At 41.6% G+C, this 24,122-nt stretch overlaps 1 protein-coding gene across 5 annotated transcripts in view; it reads right to left on the reverse strand.

Moving 5' to 3' along the window:
* The window catches only part of usp3 (ubiquitin specific peptidase 3), a 209,889-nt gene that overhangs the window by 17,557 nt on the left and 168,210 nt on the right, over positions 1-24,122 (reverse strand). For 4 of the 5 annotated variants that reach the window (XM_072553325.1, XM_072553326.1, XM_072553328.1 and 1 more), the window contains exons 12-13: positions 18,282-18,400; positions 5,984-6,097 (exon numbers count right to left, since the gene is read on the reverse strand). In XM_072553325.1, the coding sequence (XP_072409426.1) occupies positions 5,984-6,097; positions 18,282-18,400 (233 nt within the window). Of the gene's footprint in view, positions 1-5,983; positions 6,098-6,453; positions 6,582-18,281; positions 18,401-24,122 lie in introns of those variants that run through there. The other variant, XM_072553329.1, reaches the window with a different exon arrangement.

Consider the following 24,122-nt stretch of genomic DNA (forward strand, 5'->3'; position numbering starts at 1 on the left):
TTCGAAAGCTGATTGGAGGCAGATGTTCACAGGTAAAGGGACGGCTCAAAAATGAGATAACAAGAATCCAGAGAAGGTATATTCCTGTCAGGGTGAAAGGGAAGGTTGGTAGGTATAGGGAATACTGGATGGCTTAAGAAATTGAGGGTTTGGTTAAGAAAAAGAAGGAAGCATATGTCAGGTATAGCCAGGATAGATCGAGTGAATCCTGAGAAGAGTATAAAGGAAGTAGGAGTATACTTAAGAGGGAAATCAGGAGGGCAAAAAGGGGACATGAGACAGTGTTGGCAAATAGAATTAATGAGGATCCAAAAGGTTTTTACAAATATATTAAGGACAAAAGGGTAACTGGGGAGAGAATAGGGCTCCCTCAAAGATCAGCAAGGCGGCCTTTGTGTGGAGCCACAGAAAATGGGGAAATACTAAATGAATATTTTGCATCAGTATTTACTGTGGAAAAGGATATGGAAGATATAGACTGTAGGGAAATAGATGGTGACATCTTGCAAAATGTCCAGATTACAGAGGAGGAAGTGCTGGATGTCTTGAAATGGAAAAAGATGGATAAATCCCCAGGACCTGATCAGGTGTACCCAAGAACTCTGTGGGAAGCTAAAGAAGTGATTGCTGGGCCTCTTGCTGAGATATTTGTATCATCGATAGTCACAGGTGGGATGCTGGAAGACTGGAGGTTGGCAAAAGTGGTGCCACTGTTTAAGAAGGGCGGTAAAGACAAGCTAGGGAACTATAGACCGGTGAGCCTGACCTCGGTGGTGGGCAAGTTGTTGGAGGGAATCCTGAGGGACAGGATGTACATGTAGTTGGAAAGGCAAGGACTGATTAGGGATAGTCAACATGGCTTTATGCATGGGAAATCATGTCTCACAAACTTGATTGAGTTTTTTGATGAGGGCAGAGTAGTAGATGTGATCTATATGGACTTCAGTAAGGCGATCGACAACGTTCCCCATGGGAGACTGATTAGCAAGGTTAGATCTCATGGAATAAAGGGAAAACTAGCCATTTGGATACAGAACTGGCTGAAAGGTAGAAGAGAGAGGGTCGTGGTGGAGGGTTATTTTTCAGGCTGGAGGCCAGTGACCAGTGGAGTGCCACAAGGATCGGTGCTTGGTCCTCTACTTCTTGTAATTTACATAACTGATTTGGATGCGAGGTACAGTTAGTAAGGTTTGCAGATGACACCAAAACTGGAGGTGTAGTGGACAGCGAAGAGGGTTACCACAGAGTACAACAGGATCTGGACCAGATGGGCCAATGGGCTGAGAAGTGGCAGATGGAGTTTAATTCAGATAAATGTGAGGGGTTGCATTTTGGGAAAGCAAATCTTAGCAGGACTTCTACATTTAATGGTAAGGTCCTAGGGACCGTTGCTGAACAAAGAGACCTTGGAGTGCAGGTTCACAAGTCCTTGAAAGTGGAGTCACAGGTAGATAGGATAGTGAAGGCGGCGTTTGGTATGCTTTCCTTTATTGGTCAGAGTATTGAGTACAGGAGTTGGGAGGTCATGTTGCAGCTTTACAGGACATTGGTTAGGCCACTGTTGGAATATTGCATGCAATTCTGGTCTCCTTCCTAATGGAAAGATGTTGTGAAACTTGAAAGGGTTCAGAAAAGATTTACAAGGATGTTGCTAGGGTTGGAGGATTTGAGCTACAGGTGAGAGGCTGAACAGGCTAAAGCTGTTTTCCCTGGAGCGTCGGAGACTGAGAGGTGACCTTTTAGAGGTTTACAAAATTATGAGGGGCATGGATCGGATAAATAGATAAAGTATTTTCCCTGGGATCGGGGAGTCCAGAACTAGAGGGCATAGGTTTAGGTTCAGGGTGAGAGGGGAAAAATATCAAAGAGACCTAAGGGGCAACTTTTTCACGCAGAGGATGGTACGTGTATGGAATGAGGTGCCAGAGGATGTCGTGGAGGCTGGTCCAATTGCAACATTTAAGAGACATTTGGATGGGTATATGAATAGGAAAGGTTTGGAGGGATATGGACCGGGTGCTGGCAGGTGGGAATAGATTGGGTTGGGATATCTGGTCGGCATGGATAAGTTGGACCGAAGGGTCTGTTTCCAAGCTGTACATCTCTATGACTCTAAGTTCCTCAGGTGTGTGTTAGGACCCCTGCTGTTCCTGATATATTAGTAACCGGGTTACAGGGCACATTTTAAAAATCTGTGAATGGCACAAAACTTGGGACCATTATGAGTTATGAGGAAGGTACTGTAGAAACTCAAAGGAACACAAAACAGGCTGATTCATATTGGTAGGAAGATCATGGAGACACAATATTAACTAAAGGGTAGAACCCAAAAAGGGGGTACAAGGCCAGAGGAGCCTATAGCAAGTGTGCATAAATTATTGAAGGTTGAAGGACAGGTTGAGAGAATTTTTGACAAAATATCCTGGGCTTGATCATTTAAGACATACAGTACAAAAGCATGGAGGTTATGCTAAACATGTGTAAAATATTATTTGAGTTCAACTGAAGTATTGCACTTGTTCTGGCCGCATTTTAGGAAGTACATAAGGGCATGAAAGAGGGTGCAGAAAAGATTCACAAGAATGAGGCACTTCAGTTACTGATTTATGAACGTGCGACTGTTTCATTGGAGAAGAGACGTTTTAGAGAAATTTAATATAGGCATCCAAAATCAAGGGTTCTGGGTAGGGAGAAATTGTTCCCATTGTTGGAAGCCTCAAAAACTAGACAGTGCACATTTAAGGCAGTTGGCAAAGGAAGCTAATGGTGGTTAGCGCTGCTGCCTCACAGTGCGAGGGACACAGGTTTGATTCCAGCCTCAGGCGACCGTCTGTGGGAGTTTGCACATTCTCCCCATGTCTGTGTGGGTTTCCTCGCATAGTCCAAAGACGTGCAGGTTAGGTGAACTGGCCATGCTAAATTGCTCATGGTGGTCAGGGATGTGTAGGTTACGTGCATTAGCCCGGGGTAAGTGTAGGGGAATGGGTCTGGTTGGGTTACTCTTCAGAGGGTCAGTGTGGACAGTAGTGATTCTAACATGAGCAAAAACTTTGTCAGTGGTGAGCGGTTGAAATCTGGAATGCAGCCTCAATTGAAGCAAAGGGAGATTGCTGATCAGAATGAATGTGTGGGATTGCTTAAGAAGCCCGGGGATCGGCACCAGGTAAACTGCTCTTTCAGAGAGTCAGCACACTCAGATTGGGCTGAAATACTTTCTCGTGTGTGCCAACTATGAAAGATATTCAAATATTGAAACTCCAAATTTCTCTTTACACAGATACTTTCAAACCTACTAAATCACTCCAAATTTTATTGAAACCTTGAAAATGTTTCTTTCACCTCACTATTTCTAAAAATACTTGCTTGAGAGCACAGCTGATCCTACATATTACTTGGACAGCATGTGTGTGAATAGTGGAGGACAGTGATGTCTGACTGTATACCAAATTTACTCATGTGAAAAGTTACTCATCACTGTCTAACTTTCACCTGGCCAAATGCAACCAGTCAGGTCCCCAATCATATTTTTTTCAAAACATTTTTACACTGAGTAGTAAATCTTTATGACTTCAAGATGACATTGCGCTACATTCTTCAAATGACTGATGAGTCACTTCTGGTATTGACTTGGATTGTCTAGCAGAAATGTTTAACAGTTATCAAGTAAATATGAGCTCAAAGGTCACTTGGTTCATTGTCTTGTCAGAGAACTGTAGAGTATGATGTTTATTGCAAGAGAAGCACATAGCATTTTAAGACTGGTGTATGAAGTCATGCTGGTAAAAACAATGACTGCAGATGCTGGAAACCAGATTCTGGATTAGTGGTGCTGGAAGAGCACAGCAGTTCAGGCAGCATCCAAGTAGCTTTGAAATCGACGTTTCGAGCAAAAGCCCTTCATCAGGAATAAAGGCAGTGAGCCTGAAGCATGGAGAGATAAGCTAGAGGAGGGTGGGGGTGGGGAGAAAGTAGCATAGAGTACAATGGGTGAGTGGGGGAGTGATAGGTGATAGGTCAAGGAGGAGAGGGTGGAGTGGATAGGTGGAAAAGAAGATAGGCAGGTAGGACAAGTCTGGACAAGTTATGGGGACAGTTACTGAGCTGGAAGTTTAGAACTAGGGTGAGGTGGGGGAAGGGGAAATGAGGAAACTGTTGAAGCCCTGGGATTGAAGTATTCCGAGGCGGAAGATGAGGCATTCTTCCTCCAGGCGTCTGGTGGTGAGGGAGCGGCGGTGAAGGAGGCCCAGGACCTCTATGTGCTCGGCAGAGTGGGAGGGGGAGTTGAAATGTTGGGCCACGGGGCGGTGTGGTTGATTGGTGCGGGTGTCCCGGAGATGTTCCCTAAAGCGCTCTGCTAGGAGGCGCCCAGTCTCCCCAATGTAGAGGAGACCGCATTGGGAGCAACGGATACAATAAATGATATTAGTGGATGTGCAAGTAAAACTTTGATGGATGTGGAAGGCCTGTTATGCTGTGGGGCATGCGGATAGCAGATAGAGACAGAACCACACAGCACAGAAACAGTTCACCATGTCTATGCTGACCAATTAACTCCAAATTATACTAATCCTAATTATCTGAACTTGGTCCATAACCTATACTATACTAAACTCCCTAGTATTTTAAGTGCTCATACAGATGCTGCAAAAGTACCTGCCTCCACCACCCGCTCAGGTTGTTCGTTCCACAGTTCTACCACCCTCTGGGTAGAAACGTTTTCCTCAGATTCACTCTAAAGCACATAGTTCTCACCTTAAACTTAAGCCTCTGGTTCTTAGACACATCTACCATGGGGAAAAGATTCTCACTATCAACCCTATCTATGCCTCTCATAATTTTGCATACCTCAACCTGATCTCCCCTCACCCTCCTTTGTTCCAGGATAAGCAACCCCAGCCTACCCAATTTCTCCTGATAACTGAAACTTTCCATCACTGGCAAAACCCAGGTGTATCTTTTTAGATTAGATTCCCTTCAGTGTGGAAACAGGCCCTTCGGTCCAACAAGTCCACACATTCACCCCTGACTAATGCACTGAAAACTATGGGCAATTTAGCATGGCCAATTCACCTAATCTTTGGACTGTGGGACGAAACCCACGCAGACACGGGGAGAATGTGCAAACTTCACACAGACAGTTGCCTGAGGCTGGAATTGAACCTGGGACCCTGGTGCTATGAGGCTTCTCTGTACCCTCTCCACTGCAATCCACTCCAATGCTCTATAAAGTTGTAAGAGCATTTCATTGCTTCTGTATTCCACATAGTGACTAACGAAGGAGCGGATCCCATTTGCCTTCTTCACAACCCGGACTACTTGTGCTAAAACCTTCTGGTATCTATGGACTTATACATCAAGGTCCCTTTCCTCCTCAGCATTTCCAATGGACCCATCATTCACTGTGGAAATCCTCAGACTTATCAGGATTAAATTACATCTGCCATTGCTCTGCCCAATTTACCAGCTGATCAATATTGAACTGTAGCCTGAGACCATCCTCCTTACTATCAACACTACCATCAATTTTCATGTTGTCTCCTAGGATGTTACTCAGTATGGCAGACAACAAACTCTTCCCAAAAGCTATTAACAAAACATTTGATTGGGAAGGCATTCCAGGAAATGAATGTGAAATTTTAGTGTACCTATTTATAAGACTTAATGTAATGGTGAATTACCAGAGAGGGTTTCATAATCAATAATCAAAATTACAGCAGAAAACCACAGAAACCTGGGGAAATTGCAAAAATGCCATTTTTGGTGTTTTTCCACAACTGTTCTGGCTTTTCCTTGAAATTATAGTGTGTAAGTGGAAGAATCCAGCAGGAAAAGGGCCTCTCTGTAGAGGACATGAAATACGCACAGAAGGGCTGGGCACAGCACTGCAAGACTTGATAAGGATTTCAGATAGAGAACATATTCTGCAATATTTACATCCTTGTATAAATATAGTAGATAAAATATCATATCAGAATATATTTACCTCCAATAAGAAGCACTTCATGTCTAGACCTCGTAGAGGGAACTCTACATATGTATCTATCTTATTTCGCAGATAAGCTGTCCAATGAAACCTTTTCAGATGCAAGCATAACACCTAAGGTTAAAAAGGAAAATAAAATCAAAACTTTTTTTTAAAAATGGTGTCAGAGTCATTCAGTTACATACTTCATATTTGAACAGCTCTTTTCAACACATTCAACTTGCTGAACCATCAGAAAAAAAGTGGCCATAACATTTATAGTATGATCCAAATGGTGTCCTTCATGTGTCCTTAAATTAATCTGCTGGGTTTTATATCCATTTTAGATTCATTAATACTTAATTCATTGTACAAAACAACAGCTATTACTTTTCACTTTCTAGTACAACAGACCACAAATGAATAAGGTACTATCACATTTGAAAATACAATATCACATGCTACATCAGTTTCTATCATACAGTGAACATACCAAGAGTTAAAGGAACTGTCGAATCACCCAAATTGAAGCAATTTTTCATTTCAGATGCCTCTTTCAGTCCTCATACTGCATGTTACTGTGCTCAGAACAATCTGAACCTTTGCTCCATTTGGTGGTCTGTGAATGTTAAGGTGAATGTCATCGTCTTACCAGACTATAGGGACACTATCTCATTAGAAAGAGAGACAGAGAAAGAGGTAGACAGAGAAAGAGGTAGACAGAGAAAGAGGTAGACAGAGAAAGAGGTAGACAGAGAAAGAGGTAGACAGAGAAAGAGGTAGACAGAGAAAGAGGTAGACAGAGTCACGACTGATGGTGGCTTAAGTTGAGGGTCTCCACACCTCAGGCAAGGGGAAAGGTCAAGAAGGAGAATCCCTCACAGTAACCTCAGGCAGTGCAAGAATTGAACCCATAATGTTTGTATCACAGAATTGCTACAGTGTAGAAAGAGGCAATTTGATCCATTGAGTCTGCACCAACCCTCTAAAGAGCATCCTACCCAGATCCACCCCATACCCATTACCCGCACTTACCATGGCTAACACTGGGCACTGCAGAGAAATTTATCACGCTCAATCCAATTAACCAGCATATCTTTGAACTGTGGGAAAAAAACAGAGCACCCAGAGGAAACCCACACTAACGTGCAAACCCACACAAATGTGCAAACTCCACAGACAGACAGTCATCCAAGGCTGGAATTGAACCTGGGTCCCTGGCACTATGAGGCAGCAGTGATAACCTCTGTGCCACCATGCCACCCCACTGTGACGTATCACTCTGCATCACAAACCAGCCACCTGGCCAACTGAGCTAACTGACTCCCCAAGTGGTCCATAAGCATCATTAAGAGAAAATGTGGCAGACCTAAAGCCAAAGTAATACATAATAATTGCCATTTCATAAGATTAAGTAGAACAAGATTCCATTTATGCCGATTAGCAAGAAATTAAGCTGCAGCATCAGCAGAAATGCACTCCAACTTCCAAAACTAAAACCTCAGCAAGAACGATTAACAGTTGCGGCAAAGGAACATGCGGACTGGAATAAGAATTTGATTAAACTGTTCAGTTTGATGGCTTTAATTAGTGATATTAAATTAATTTTTCTCAGCATCAAGATGAAGTTTATTTGACATTTGCCTGTGCTACCTGTGAATTAGAAGTTTATTATCACAAGGTAAAATCTGCTCTAGTCAGTATCTCCCAAAACGAAATTTGCTTTACTCAGTCATTGCAAAGAGTGGCAACAGATTTGCTTGCAGTTTTAAAGGTTTGAAGGTAAAAAGCTTTGTCCCTAATTTTAATATCGAGATTTAAAAACAGAGTCCTCACATTGCAGCAAATGCAAGTTGGCACAATTTTGCTAACACAAAGCACAGAGCTTCGTACTTGACAGAGTACAGCTTCAATAGAAAATCAAACTCAGAAATTTGATGAGTTTCTTTTATTCCTCATGGGTAAGTCAGTGTCACTAACAAGGCCAGCATATGTGAGAAGCTGGTAGTGATGAAAGTCGATATGATACAGGGGCACACAGTGTGCTGTTGAAGAATGAGCTTCAGGGTTTTACCTGCACAACAATGAAACAATATTCAAAGTTAGGATGGCATATAGCTTGGAGGGAAATTTGCAAGGGTTGTGTTCCATGCATTTGCAGACCTTATTACTCTAACTGGTGGAGGTTGCAAGTTTGGAAGATGCTTTTGAAAGAGCCTTGCAGAACTGCTACAATGATCTTGTATATATGACTCACACCTTTGCCACTTTGCATTAGTGGTGGACGGAGTAAATGTTTAAGCCTGTTAGATGGTGGAATGTGGTGCCAAACAAGTGGGCTGCTTTATCTTTGGTAATGTCATACTACGAGTATTTTTGGAGTGGCACACATCCAGCCAGTGGGGAGTTTTCCACCACATTCCTAATTTGTTTCTTGTTGATTGTGAACAGATGTTGAGGATCAGGTGGGTTACTCAGTAGAAAAGCTATGAAGAAGGGTAAAGGTGGTTGTCTAGCTCTGTTAATGAAATATGAGATCGGTAGTGAGGTATGATCAAAGATCAAGAATTTAATAAGTTTGGGCTGTAACAATAAACAGCCAAAGAAAGTGGTATCAATTGAGAGTAGCTTAGAAGCCCCATATGAATCAATAACTAACGCAAACTGGTGAGAAAAGTTCTAAAACGTTGTGGGCAACATCAATCTTCACACATACTGGGTGCATAAAATTTGTAGTGGTAGCATTAAGGATGAGCTCAGAGCCTGCGTAGGATGGTTTCTGGATCGGGCTATTTGAGACTAGGCTATGCATAATGAGACAGGATTAATTAATGGCCTCTTGGTAACAGTGATCATAACATTCAGTTTGAGGTTAAGAAATTTGGGTCTGAAACTCGTGTTAATTTAAATAAACTAACTACAGAAGTGTGAAGGTAAGAGTTGACTGCAGTGGACTGCGAAAATAGGTTACAAGATAAATAGTAGGTAAACAAATGAGTGGTAGGCAAGAGTTTGGTAAAAGTTTAGAAATTAAAGGGTTAAATTAAAATAAATTAAGAATTAAAAATAAGAACAAAAAAAGTGCAAAATATAAAAACAGACAATGATATGGGAAGATATCTGGGGGAATGTAAGGAAAATTTCAGTATGTAACAGAGCACAGGCTATGCAATTGTTGATCTTACACAGGGCTCAAATGGCACCAGAAAGTCTAGCTAAGTTTAAGAGAGGAGTGTCACATGAATGTCCCAAATGTAAAATTAATATAGGTACTCTCACACATTGTTATAGGTCATGTTGCAAGATCCAAAGATAGTGGAGTACTTTAGTAAGGGAGCTAAAGGACGTTTTGGGGATTGAAATTGACATGGATCCAGTAATTCTTCTTTTGGGTCTGCCAAACTTGCCCTCTCTGGGGGAACATGGGAAGAGACTGTGTAATATCCTGGCCCACTGCGCAAGGAAGAACATTTTACTAAATTGGACGTCAGAAAAACCACCAGATCTTATGGGGTGGCGTAAGCTGGTGATGGAGCATCTCCCCAAGATTACCTTACAAATATGGTGCACCACAACACGGAACAGTTTTATAGGACATGGCGGCCCTTTTTGAATTATATTGAAACTGACTTGTCGGCAATATTAGTCAGGACTGTGGTATAGCTGTGGGAATCCTTATGGGCGCCCGTGGGGCCCCAGGGAAGGAGACTGGAAGGAAAAGAATATGGGTACTGTAGGGGGTACTCCCAGGGACGGGAGCCTCAGTGGAGGTGTGATGAGTAAGACAGAATAAAGTAGTAAGACATTATCTAATTTAAGTAACTTGAATGAAATTTAAGCTAGTATTTATTCTACATGTTTGTAGTTTAGTTTTAGTTAAGGAGATAGGTTTGTTTTGGTAGAATAGTGGGTTGTTTAGTAACAATGGTACTATGTTATGGCCTTGTTCTTTGTACTGCTTTTTTTCTGTTTTAATGGGTTTTTTTATATATAAATGTTTTGTAAAAAATTTACAAATGAAAGCTCGACAAGGAACTAAAAAGAATGAAAGTAGCCTTACAGGAATAACAGTGGGCAAGTATTAATGGAAATAAAGAAATAACAAGCAGGAGATTGTAGGTCACTTAATCCTACATTTATCATGAGAAAAATGCTGGAATCCATAATTAAGGAAGTAATAGTAAGACAGTTCAAAAATCATAATCCATTCAAGACAAGTCAATACAATAGGTGAAAAGGAAACTAGGAGTGGCAAATTCATTAGAGATTTTGAAGAATGTAATAAGCAGGCAGAAACCAGGGAATTAGCAGATAGTAGTATTTGAATCTCCAGAAGACATTCAATAAACATACAAAAGGTTAGAGAGTTGGGGTAATATATTACCACTGGTAGGGAATTAACAAGAATCAGGCAGTGGGGAATCAATACATAATTTGCAGATTGGCAAACCATATGTAGTGCAATGTCACAGGGATCAGCGCTTTTGACTACTCGCACTTTACATTAATGACTTCGATGAAGAGACAATGTACATTGGAGCCAAATTTAGTGACAACATATAGATAGGTAGGTAAACAAATCATGAGGGCAATAAAGTACTTAATTTAATCTCCTCCAGAAAAAAATTGGTTGGTGGACAGGAGCTGAAAAATTGACCCCTGGCTGATCACAGGAACTATTTTATTTTGACCATCCAATCCAGTTTCCCAACTTCCCTTGCCAAGGTCATGCTGGCCTCGTTCTGTAGAACCCATCCCAATTGTGAACTGGATGTAGTTTCAGCATTAGCTATCACACCAGTGTTACTGCTGGGACAGGGAGCTACTGAAAATTTGATTTGACAGTGACTCTCAGAGCTCCTCCTCAGATGGGACAGAAAGTCTCACTTCAAGCCAAATAAGGCCACATGGTGTGTTAAACAGCTATGTAGCAACCTGAAAAGGTGATAGGTCTCTCTCGGCATCTGGAGATAGTCAGATGGGGTGTAGGATTGATGGTAGGGAGTCTGGTGCAATGTCAGAAGCAGTTTAAAGAAGTTTCACTAAGTTGCTTCTAGGGATGTATTATGAGTACAGCTTATTTGTGCCCATACTTATGAAAAACATGGAGTGATCTAATTGCAACTGACAGGATGCTAAGGAGCTAATTAAAGGATGTTCCCTTTTCTGATGGAAATCTAGAACTGGAGGCCCACTGATTGGAAAACAAACGGTTTGTCATTTAAGACTGAGAGAAGGGAGAATTTCTTCTATTAGAAAATAGTTAATCTTTGGAATTTTTCGAGCAGTGGAGAATATTTCCAAGGATGAGTTGGATATATAGTTATCTAAAAGGAGGCACGAACAGAGTACAATTTAAATGGAGAAAAGCTACAGAACGTTGCAATACCAAGGGACTTGGGGGTATTTGTACACAGAACACAGCGATCTAGCACACAGATGCAGCAGGTAATCAGGAAGACTAATGGAGTGTTGGCTCTTATTTCAAAGGGGTTGGGGTATGAGTGAAGCGAAGTCTTACTGCAATAGTACAAAGTGTTAGTGAGATCACATCTGGAGTACTGAGAGCAATTTTGGCTCCTTATTTAATGAAAGGGACCGTCCCATTGGAGGTAGCCCAGAGAAGATTTACAAGGATGATCCCTGGTATGGAGGGGCTCTTATGTGAGTGAAGGCTAAACAGGTTGGGACTCTATTCACGTGAGTTAAGAAGAGTGAGAGGTGATCTCGTTGAAACAGATAGGAATGTTAAGGGGCTTGACAAGGTAAATGAGGGATGTTTCCCCCCCCCCCCCCCCCAAATGGGAGTCTAGGACCAGAGAGCAGTTTCAGAATAAAGGTGCGGCAATTTAAAACCGAGACGAGACAGAATTTCTTCTCTCAAAGGGTTGAAAGTCTTTGGAACTTGTGTATATTTAATATTGAATTTGATTGATTCTTGATCAGGAAAGGAATCAAGGATTACAGGAAAAGGCAGGAAGTGGACGTGAGGAATGTCGGATCAGCCATAAATGGCAGATCAAGCTCGAGAGGCTGGACAGTCTACTCCTGTCCTTAACATCTTTAGACTCCTGATATGGAATACAGGCATAGCAGAACAGGCTCAAGGGGCTGAATGGTCCATTCCTATTTTGTTTTTTTATGTAGCTTTTCACATGGTACAAGAACTCCTTTGATAAACACGTTTAAAAAATTCCACTTCTTTATATATCACACTCAAAAGATAGCTCCACTTCATTCAATTAAATGTAACAGATGGGCTGAACAAGATATAGCACTATGCATTTTATATCTGAAATGTGTGTCTTGGGAGCCTTGTTTCATAAGCAACTACAGTTCCCTCCCCCTTTAATCCTTAAAAACACAGCAAGGCCTGCTATATTACCATTCAACACAACTGTCTTTCTAAGCAACTGATTGTAGGCTGCACTGTACTGGACAACTGAAGCACAAGGTTAACTACATGGTCTTGCAGCACATCCTTATTATTGAAACTTGCTCAGTGTTCAATGGATGGAGATTTCAACGTTTGACAAAAAGCAGTAGATTTCTTAAAAAGTGATTAATAATGAGCACAAACCTGTATATCATGATAGCAAAGGAAGTCTGTTGCTCATGTTCCTCAAAGGTTATTTTGAAAAAGGAAAACTTGGGTACGTGGACTAAAAGCTTGCTAAAACTACAGATTTCTAATTTATAGTTTTATGATAATAGAAGCAGAGGTAGGCCATTTGGCCCATCGAGCCTGCTCAGCCATTCATTAAGATCGTGGCTGATCTATCCATCATCTCAGCTCCTCTTACCTGCATTATCCCCATAACCCTACCAGGCAAAAACCCATCCAACTGTGTCTTGAATAAAAGCAAATTACTGTGGACGCTGGAATCTGAAACCAAAAGAGAAATTGCTGGAAAATCGCAGCAGGTCTGGCAGCATCTGTAAGGAGAGAAAAAGAGCTGACGTTTCGAGTCTAACTGACCCTTTGTCAAAGCTAAAAAAAGGGAGAAATAGTATTAGAATAGTAATAGTAATAGAAATAGAAAGGTATTTATACTAGACTGAGAGAAGGTGAGTCATGGCTCCAGAAGCAAAGGTAGCAATAACGAGGTGATAATGACAGTGCATAGAGAGATTATAGGGAGATTAGGAGCTGTGAATGACCAAGGCTGAAGCCAGTGCTATGTGGCAAAGTATGTGGGGGATGGGTGAAGCAGAGGCAAAATGGAAAACAGGGTAGAAGGGTAGCAAAAGGGGAAGAGGAGAGGAAAAAGATGATGAGAGAGTGGGGAGCGAGAGAAAGTGAGACAATCAAGAAATAACAGGTACATAACAGTGAAAAAAAATTGAAAAAACTAAATAAAATAAATGAAATAAAATTATGAAGTAGAATGAAAACAGAGGGGTCGAGATGGGATAATCATCTGAAGTTGTTGAATTCAATGTTGAGACCGGCAGGCTGTAATGTGCCAGTCGGAAGATGAGATGCTGTTCCTCCAATTTGTATTGAGCTTCACTGGAACATTGCAGCAGGGCAAGGATAGACATGTGGGCATGGGAGCAGGATTGTGTGTTGAAATGGCAAGCCACAGGAAGGTCCGGGACCTGATGCACGCAATCTTAAGGGATTGTTATTTAAGAATTTACCTCGAGGCCAACGGTCTTTTTGCAGCAGAGAGCTGGGCGGAAGTGAAGTCGGAGCGCAGAGCCAGTTGGGAAGGTAAGTGATTGTTATTTGAGTGGGTGTGTCCAGAGTGGTTATCTCCGGTTTGCTTCCAGATGTAGAGTCAGTATGGATAGAGCTGAGAAATTCTAAGGGTAAAAAGACCTTCTTGGGAGTTATCTACAGGCCCCCAAACAGTAGTATGGATGTAGGGTGTAAGTTGAATAAGGAACTGAAATTGGCCTGTCGCAAAGATGTTACTACAGTTGTTATGGGGATTTCCACATGCAGGTAGACTGGCAGAATCAGGATGGTATTGGACCTCAAGAAAGAGACTTTGTTGAATGCCTCCAAGATGGATTCTTAGAACCTATCAGGGAGAAGGCAATTCTGGATCTGGTATTGTGCAACGAACCAAAATTGATCAGGGACCTCGAAGTGAAGGAGCCATTAGGAGGTAGTGACCATAATACAATAAGCTTCAATCTGCAATTTGAAAGGGAGAGGGTACAATCGGTAGTGACAATATTTCGGTTGAATAAAGGGAACTATGGAGCTATGAGGGAGGAGCTGGCCAAAGTTCAATGGTGCAATACCTTAGCAGGGATGACAGTGGAGGAACAATGGCAGATATTTCTGGGTATAATGCAGAAGATGCAGGATCCATTCATTCCAAAAAGGAAGAAAGATCCCTTGAGGAGGCAGGGGTGGCCGTGGCTGACGAGGAAAGTTAAGAAACATATAAAGTCAGAAGAGAAAAAAGTATAACATAGCAAAGATGAGTGGGAAAACGGAGGACTGGGAAGCTTTTAAAGAACAACAGAGGATTACTAAGAAGGAAATACGCAGAGAAAAAATTAGGTACGAAGGTAAACTGGCCAAAAATATAAAGGAGGATAGTAAAAGCTTTTTTACGTATGTGAAAGGGAAAAAAATGGTTAAGACTAAAATTGGGCCCTTGAAGACAGAAACAAGGGAATATATTACGGGGAACAAAGAAATGGCAGAAGAATTGAATTGGTACGTCAGATCTAGGGAAGACACAAGCAATCTCCCAGAGGTAACATTGGCTGAACGGACCTGAACTGAAGGGAATTTATATTTGCCAGGAATTGGTGTTGGAGAGACTGTTAGGTCTGAAGGCTGATCAGTCCCCGGGGTTTGATGGTCTACATCACAGGGTACTGAAGGAGGTGGCTCTAGAAATCGTGGATGCGTTGGTGATTATTTTCCAGAGTCCCATAGATTCAGGATCAGTTCCTGCGGATTGGAGGGTGGCTAATGCTGTACCACTTTTTAAGAAAGGAGCGAGAGAGAAAGCATGAAATTATAGACCAGTTAGTCTGACCTCAGTGGTGGGAAAGATGCCGGAGTCCATGATAAAGGATGAAATTACGACACATCTGGATAGCAGTAACAGGAGAGGTCAAAGTCAGCATGGATTTATGAAGGGGAAATCATGCTTGACTAATCTTCTGGAATTTTTTGAGGATGTAACTCTGAAGATGGACAAGGAAGATCCAGTGGAAATAGTGTACCTGACTTTCAGAAAGTCTTTGATAAAGTCCCACATAGGAGGTTAGTGAGCAAAATTAGGGCACATGGTATTCGGGGCAAAGTACTGACTTGGATTAAGAATTGGTTGTCTGACAGGAAACAAAGAGTAGTGATAAACGACTTCCTTTCAGAATGGCAGGCGGTGACCAGTGGGATACCGCAGGGATCAATGCTGGGACCGCAGCTTTTTACAATATACATTAATGATATAGAAGATGGTTTTAATAGTAACATTAGCAAATTTGCTGATCATACAAAGCTGGGTGGCAGGGTGAAATGTGAGGAGGATGTTAGGTTATTACAGTGTGACCTGGACAGGTTAGATGAGTGGACAGATGCATGGCAGATACAGTTTAATGTGGATAAATGTATGGTTATCCACTTTGGTGGCAAGAACAGGAAGGCAGATGGAGTCAAGATAAGTAAAGGGGCAGTACAAAGCAATCTGGGTGTTCTTGTACACCAGTCAATGAAGGCAAGCATGCAGGTACAGCAGGTAATGAAGAAAGTTAATAGCATGTTGGCCTTCATAACAAGAGGGATTGAGTATAGATGCAAAGAGGTTCTTCTGCAGCTGTACAGGGCCCTGGTGAGACCGCACCTGGAATATTGTGTGCAGTCTGGTCTCCAAATTTGAGGAAAGACATTCTGGCTATTGAGGGAGTGCAGCGTAGGTTCACGAGGTCAATTCTTGGAATGGCAGGATTATCTTATGTTGAAAGGTTGGAGCAACTGGGCTTGTATATCCTTGAGTTTGGAAGACTGAGAGGGGATCTGATTGAGACGTATAAGATTATTAAAGGATTGGCCCCTCTGGAGGCAGGAAACATGTTTCCACTGATGGGTGAGTCCCGAACCAGAGGACACAGCTTAAAACTAAGGGGTAGACCATTTAGGACAGAGATGAGAAGAGACTTCTTCACCCAGAGAATGGTGGGTGTGTGGAATGCTCTGCCCCAGAAGGCAGTGGAGGCTCAGTCTCTGGATTCGTTTAAGAAAGACTTGGATAGAGTGCTCAAGAATAGTGGAATCAAGGGTTATGGAGATAAGGCAGGAACAGGATACTGATTGAGGATGATCAGTCATGATTATAATGAATGGTGGTGCAGGCTCGAAGGGCAGAATGGCCTACTCCTGCACCTATTGTCTATTGTCTCTTTTTCTCTCCTTACAGATGCTGCCAGACCTGCTGTGATTTTCCAGCATTTTCTCTTTTGTGTCTTGAATAAATTTAATGAAGCTGACTTTACTGCATTCCTGGGCCAGAGAATTCCATAGATTCACTACTCTCTGAAAAAAGCAGTTCTTCTTCATCTCGGTCCTAAAGCTATACCCCCTAATCTTGACACTATGTCACCTAGTCCTAGTCTCACCAACCAGCAGAAACAATTTGCCTGCCGTTATCTTTCATAATTTTATGCATTTCTCTAAGATTCCCTCTCATTCTTCTAAATTCCAGGCAGCTCAACCTCTCCTCACAGGGTAGTTCTCTCATCTCCAGAATCAACCTGGTGACCCTCCTCTGCACCGCCTCCAAAGCCAGGATATCCTTTCTCAAGTAAGGAGACCAGAACTGTGCACAATACTCCAGGTGCAGCCTCACTAACACCTTACACACTTGCAGCAGAACCTCCCTGCTCTTAAGTTCAAACCCTCTAGCAATGAAAGCCAATAATCCGTTTGCCTTCCTGACTACCTATTGCACCTCAACTATTGTACCTATTGCAAATCAACTTTTAGTAATTCATGTATGAGCGTTCCAAAGTCCTTCTGCACAACAGCAGAATAATACTCTGACCTGCTATTTTTACTTCCAAAGTGGATAATCTCACATTTACCAACATTGTACTCCATCTGCCAGACCCTTGCCCATTCACTTGATCAATCTAAATCTCTCTGCAGACCCTCCATATCCTTTGCACAGTTCGCTTTTCCATATAATTTAGTGTCATCAGCAAACTTGGATATGTTACAAATCATTTATATCTATCATGAACAGTTGCAAGCAAACACCGACCCCTGTGGCACTCCACTCACCACTGATCTCCAACTAGAGAATTGCCCATTTATCACAACTCTCTGCTTTCTACTGGTTAACCAATCCTCTATCCATGCTAGTGTATTCCCCCCAACCCCATGCATTCTTATCTTATGAATGAGTTTTTTATGCAGCACCTTATTGAACACCTTTTGGAAATCCAAGTATACAACATTCACCTGTTCCCCTCCATCCACCATGCTTATTACACTGACCTACACTTCCTGAATCCATGCTGCGCCTGCCTGATGGAACCCTTTCCATCTAGATATCTCACTATTTCTTCTTTAATGATAACATTTTTCTGACTTATAGATATTCAACTAACTGACTTAGTTACCTGCCTTTTACTTGTACCCTTTTTTAAAACAGCGGTATGGCATTCACAGTCTTCCAGTCCGCCAGGACTTGCCCGGAGACCAGTGAATTTTGGTAAATTACCATTAACACACCTACCATAACTTCCACCACTTCTTTCAGTACCCTCGGATACATTCCATCAGGACCAGGTGTCTTATCTACCTTTGGATCAAGTTTTCTCAACACTACACCTTTAGTGATAAAAATTGAATTGAAGTCCTCACCTCCCATGCATCCATAACATAATTCTTTCGCATGTTAGACACATCTTCCACTGTGAAGACTGAAACAAAATAGTTATTCAAGGCCTCGGCTGTTTCAGGATTCCTTTTTCTCATCTTGCAATTCACTCTGGCCACCCTTTTCCGTTTTATATATTTATAAAAACTTTCCTGTTTTTATATTTGGTGTTCGTTTACATTAATAATCTATCTTTCCTTTCTTTATTGCTTGCTTCGTGATTCTTTGTTGCTTTTTAAGGTTTTCCCAAATTTCCTGTTTCCCACTACTATTGGTTACTTTGTAAGCCTGAGCTTTTAATTGGATGCCTTCCTTTTTTTCCCTTGGTTATCTAAGATTTGAAAATAACCCAGATTTGAAAAAAAACTCAGATAATTCAGTTTCAACAATTATTTTATATTTGGCCCTGCAACTTCATCAACAAATACAGCAATTTTAACAATGTTAAAAAGCTAAGTATTTACCTTTGGCAACTTCTGAATCCAAAACTTTTTGGTGGATTTCTGTCGCTTTTTACATTTATGGCACATGTACAGCTCGGTTTCATCCAGCTCCTCCAAATCTGTGAAACTCCGTAGGCAATCTACAATAGGAATAACAAAAGAACTTCAACCACTGGCTCTCTAGATTCTTATCCATATTTAATTTCTCAACAAGCTTAGTAAATCTAGTCTCAGGAAAGAGATGATGAAGTAACACCTATACACGCCCCAAGATAGAAATTAATAAAAGTTAAAAATGATCCTTTGATTTCATCTGTCCAGATGTCCAAAATAATATGAGGTGTTGACATATCGCAAGATCGCAAGAAATTGCTTTAATTGACAAGGTCATTAAACAGGACACACAGGTTTAAGGTCATTAGGAAAGGCATCAGATCAAAGGGAAGCAGAATTTTGTAAAAAAAAATCTTAGCAAGTTATATATTTCTAAAAGGGAGTGATAGTAGATTCAATATTAACTATCAAAAGGGAAATGGATATAAATACTCAAAATGGAAAAAATTGCGTTTTTCAGAGTCAACACAAGCACAGGCGCTAATCTTATTTGTTTATTCTATGTTTCTAAACTGTTAGAAAATGCTAAATTACAGATTTGCTACTGCAGGTTTCTACAATTCCCAACAGACTATGAGTTCTAGTGCATGCTCAGAGTTGCAGCATGATAGATTACACAAGCTCTGTGTCTTTTAATTTAGTCAGTTAAAGGGCTTGGCTATCTATGCCAAAATAGGAGTACACCTGTGGGAACTTGGACAGTGCACAAAGGAAAACCACAGAAAAAGCATAAACCCAGGTCATGGAATCAAGGAAGACAATTAAAGATAAACCTTAAACATTGTTTGCTCAAAATCCCATGCTGAATTTATATTTTTTGACGAGATGCAGTACTTCTACGGTCTTGTCTTCCAAAGGTTTCCTATTTCTCAGTTATTTACTGCAGCATTAATGATTGCTTATCAATTTGCTACACTGGATTGGGAGCTCTTGTTAAAACTGCCAATATTTTAACACTGCACTATGGAAGTCTCTAACATCCAATACCTCCCCCATTTTTTAGGTTTGACTGACCGATGAACAATTCTTTTCACCCAGAATTTCCAATCAATGCATTTCAAAATGTCCTCCTTTGGCCTTGAAAGTCAGTTTTTCTCAGTGACTCATAATAAACTATACTATCAATTAATGAATTATTTGCTGAAAATCTTCTTAAAGTGTTACAAAATTGAATACACATGCATATAATAAATAAGTGTACATTTGTCGCAAACATTACTATAATTTTTTTCTTGCTATTTGTAATTTGTGGTAGAGAATGAGGGATAAAAACTAAAAGTTCCACACTGAATCACTTCAATCAAAATAATTTTTTATCAGTAGAATATTTAATTATGAGGTCGTATAATGAGGTAATGAGTTCTGTGTTACATAACTCTGTGGAAAGATCTGAAAGAAGCGGAAGCTTTACAAAAATTGAAGAGAACGAGTGCATCAACTGCACTCCAAAACAAGAGTTTTCAGGAAAGCAGCACTCAAGAAGCAATTCTTGAGAGACTAGCTTAGCAGCAGAGTTAAAAATCACACAACACCAGGTTATAGTCCAAGAGGTTTATTTGGAAGCACTAGCTTTCAAAGTGCTGCTCCTTCATCAGGTGTTGTGAAGCAGGACCATAAGACAGAATTTATAGCAAAGGATTACAGTGTCATGCAGATGAAATGATATATTGAACAAAACTAGATCAAGTCTAGTTGAAACTAGATGAAGACTTGATCTAGTTTTGTTCAATATATTATTTCAGCAGCATGACACTGTAATTTTTTGCTATGAATTCTGTGTCTTATGATCCTACTTCACAATCACCGGTTGAAGCTGCAGCATTTCGAAAGCTAGTGCTTCCAAATAAACTTTTTGGACTATAACCTGGTGCATGTGAATTTTAGCTTTGTGCACCCCAGTCCAACACTGGATCTTCCAAAATATTTAAAAGGCACCTGGATGGGTATATGAATAGCAGGGGTTTAGTGGGTTATGGGCTAAATGCTGGCAAATGGAATTCGATCTATGTGGGGTGGCACAGTGGCTCAGTGATTAGCACTGCTGCCTCACAGCACCAGGGTCCCAGGTTCGATTCCAGCCTTGGGAAACTGTCTGTGTGGAGTTTGCACATTCTCCCTGTGTCTGTGTGGGTTTTCTCCGGGTCTTCCAGTTTCCTCCCACAGCCCAAAGATGTGCAGGTTAGGTGAATTGGCTGTGTTAAATTGCCTGTAGTGCTAGGTGCATTAGTCAGAGGGAAATGGGTTGGGGTGGGTTACTCTTCAGAGGGTCGGTGTGGACTGGTTGGGCCGAACGGCCTGTTTCTGCACTGTTGGGAATCTAATCGGACATATGGTTGGTGTGGACAAGGTGGACTGAAGGGTCTATTTCCATGCTGTTTAACTCTATGACTACCCCGATTCAGAAGCAAGGTGGAGAATAAAACATTTACAGCTTCAAATTTGACAAAAAAAAGTAAAAAGGGACTAGGCCAGTGCATTATTGAATACAGCTGGTGGTGATGGGCTCATGGATATACTTGCAAGACAGACCACTGATTAAAACACTATGAACTTACATTGAGGGTATTTGATGCCTACTTCAAACGAAAGGAATTTAAACATAGAAAATGGAAAATTTAAATTGATAAAAAAAGAGGCAATAAAGAACATTTTGTAAGATCTACCTCAGGTTGCTATTTACCAAATGACATGCTAATAACAGGAAAAACTAATAAAGAGCACTTAGCAAACTTTGATATACTCCTATGGCATTTTTCCAAGGTGGGTGTACACCAAAGAAGGGAAAAATGTGTTCCAGGCACCACAAGTGACCTACTTGGCCACAGAGTTACACCTGTTGGAAGATAAAGCAGGGACAATTAAAGGTGCCCTGGTTCCCATGTCTTTCCATGAGCATAGGTTATTTCTTGGGTTGGTAAATTATTATGCAAACTTCACTCATAAGCTGGGATCCATTCTGGTAGTAATTCCAAAAAAAGATTCAGCCTTGGAAATGGTTACATAGACAAGCCCTAGTATTTAATTAAGTAAAGAAACAATTATCATCCTCAAAGGTGTTGGCACATTATGGTCCCAAGAAAGATCTGGGCCAATGAGTATGCATCCAGGTGTTTGGCTAAAGCAGAGTACAATATACCCAGATAGAGAAGTAAGGACTGGCATTCATTTTTGGAGTCAGAAAGTTCATCAATACCTTCATGGACAGAAATTTGTGATCATAGATCACAAAACCCCTACAATTACTACACCTCTATCCCTCTGAGTCAAAGGACATCAGCCGGTTCTTTTCTTGTTTGTAGCTCCTCCTGAGGGGTGTTTTAGCACCAAGTCAGATTCCTCCAACTTTGCCTCTGATACAGGTGGCATCTAATGCACTGTAGCTCGCCTCTTGCACCCAAGTGTCTTGGAAGAAGTTCATTCTCTTCTTCAGGCAGCAAAGGTGTCAAGATGGTGACATCTGCTGTGTCCATTTCAGATTCCAAGGTACCTTCAACACTTGACAAAGAGGAAAAACCCACATGTTCCGGAATAGCCGGAAAGGGTGTCGAGGAGCCGAGCACATTTTGCTCCCACACTGTTTGCAAGTTTGCAGCTTTCATATGGTCCAAGGGTTTGTTCAAGGACTTTTGCCTACCCGCGCTCTATGTGTCACTGGTCCTGACTTTGCATCGACCATGCCAGAAGCTTATGCCCGAATCGTCGATTCTCCTGCTCCTCGGTTGCTGCCTGACCTGCTGTGCTTTTCTAGCACCATGCTCTCGCCTTTGATCTCCAGCATCTGCAGTCCTCACTTTCTCCATGCAGGGCTATTCCCATAGTTCCTACACCAAACCTCGGCCCCTTAAGTAAACTGCCTTGCTTCATGGAATCTTGTGTCTAGCATTGGCATTCCTGATGCCATTTCTTCCCACCCACCCCCTCCTTCCCCCTCAAGGTCTTCTATCCATTAGCAACCCTGCTCAAGTTATCCCTGTTGTTGCCTGAGAAGTGGTAATATAGTCAAATCGTAACTGGGACAATTTGGTATCAAGTGAAGCTAAAGACTGTTTGTTTAAGCCGGCCATCAAAGTTTGGATTGCTCTTTCTGCTAAACAACTGAATGATGTGTGGTATGGAGCTGCCCTTACATGTCAAATTCCATTCAACTTTGAGAAATAACCAAATTCTCTGCAGGTAAATGATGACCTGCTATCTGTGACAAACACCTCCAGGACTCTCGCTATTGAAAAAGAAGTGTACAGCTTTTATATTGTCAACCCCAAGTTTGATGAATGAACTCTCTGCACATCCAGCAACTACCGTGGGCATCTACCGTGACATTGGACCCGTGAAAGGACCTGCACAGTTGACGTGCAACAGATCCTGTCATTGAATACTGGGTCCAGTATACGGAAAGAACGTGTCATCTTTTCTGGGCAAATGGCATTGCGGTTGATGAAAAGCAGCGAGTAATTCTCCTGACAGCTTGTGGACTTGCAGCTTTTTCAGTTACTATGATCTTAACCTTCCCTGAGGCACCAGATACTAAAACCTTTCCAGTGTTGATACCTTTAGTTAAAGAATATTATGACCCCAAAACTCAGACAATTCTGAGAGACTATTGACTGAGAGACTTGGCAATTCGAGAACAAGGGAATTTTGACAAGCATAAGGTCACTGGCAGAGGCATGTGACTTTGAACATAGAACAGTACACCACAGTACACCACCCTTCAGCACTTGATGTTGTGTCAATCTTTTATCCTACTCTAAGATCAAACAATACCCTATATTTTACTGGGAGAAAGTGAGGACTGCAGATGCTGGAGATCAGAGCTGAAAATGTGTTGCTGGAAAAGCGCAGCAGGTCAGGCAGCATCCAAGGAGCAGGAGAATCGACGTTTCGGGCATCAGCCGAAGATTCCAGAAGAAGGGCTAATGCCCGAAACGTCGATTCTCCTGTTCCTTGGATGCGCTTTTCCAGCAACATATTTTCAGCCTATATTTTACTACCATCCATGTGCCTATCCAATTGTCTCTTAAATCTCCTTAATGTATCTGACTCTACCACCACTGCTGGCAGTGCATTCCGAGCACCCACCACTCTCTGTATAAACAGCCTACCTCTGACATCTCCCCTAAGCGTCCCTCCAATCATCTTAAAATTATGACCCCTCATGATAGACATTCCAGACTTTGGAAAAGTTTCTGGCTATACATTCTATCTATGCCTCTCCTCATCTTATACACCTTTATCAAGTCACCTCTCATCCTTTTTTGCTCCAATGAGAAAAGCCCGAGCTCCCTCAATGTTTTTCATAAGACATGCCCTCCAGACCAGGCAACTCCCTGGCAAATCTCCTCTGCACCCTCTTTAAAACTTCCACATCCTTCCGATAATGAGGTGACCAGAATTGAACACAGTATTCCAAGTGGAATCTAACTAGGGCTTTATGGAGCTGCAGCAAAACCTCATGGCTTTAAGCTCAAACCACCTACTAATGAATGGCAACACACCATACGCCTTCTTAACAACTCTATCAACTTGGGTGGCAACTGAGGGATCTATGGACGTGGACTCCAATATCCCTCTGATCCTCCACACTGCCAAGAATCCTGCCTTTAAAACTGCAATCTCCATTCAAATTCCACATTCCAAAATGAATAGTTTCACACTTCTCCAGGTTGAACTCCACTTTCCACTTCTCAGCGCAGCTCTGCATCCTGTCAATGTCCTGTTACAAACTACAACAGCACTCTACATTGTCCA

Source organism: Chiloscyllium punctatum, chromosome 33 (assembly GCF_047496795.1).
Source record: "Chiloscyllium punctatum isolate Juve2018m chromosome 33, sChiPun1.3, whole genome shotgun sequence".
Taxonomy (NCBI): Eukaryota; Metazoa; Chordata; class Chondrichthyes; order Orectolobiformes; family Hemiscylliidae; genus Chiloscyllium; species Chiloscyllium punctatum.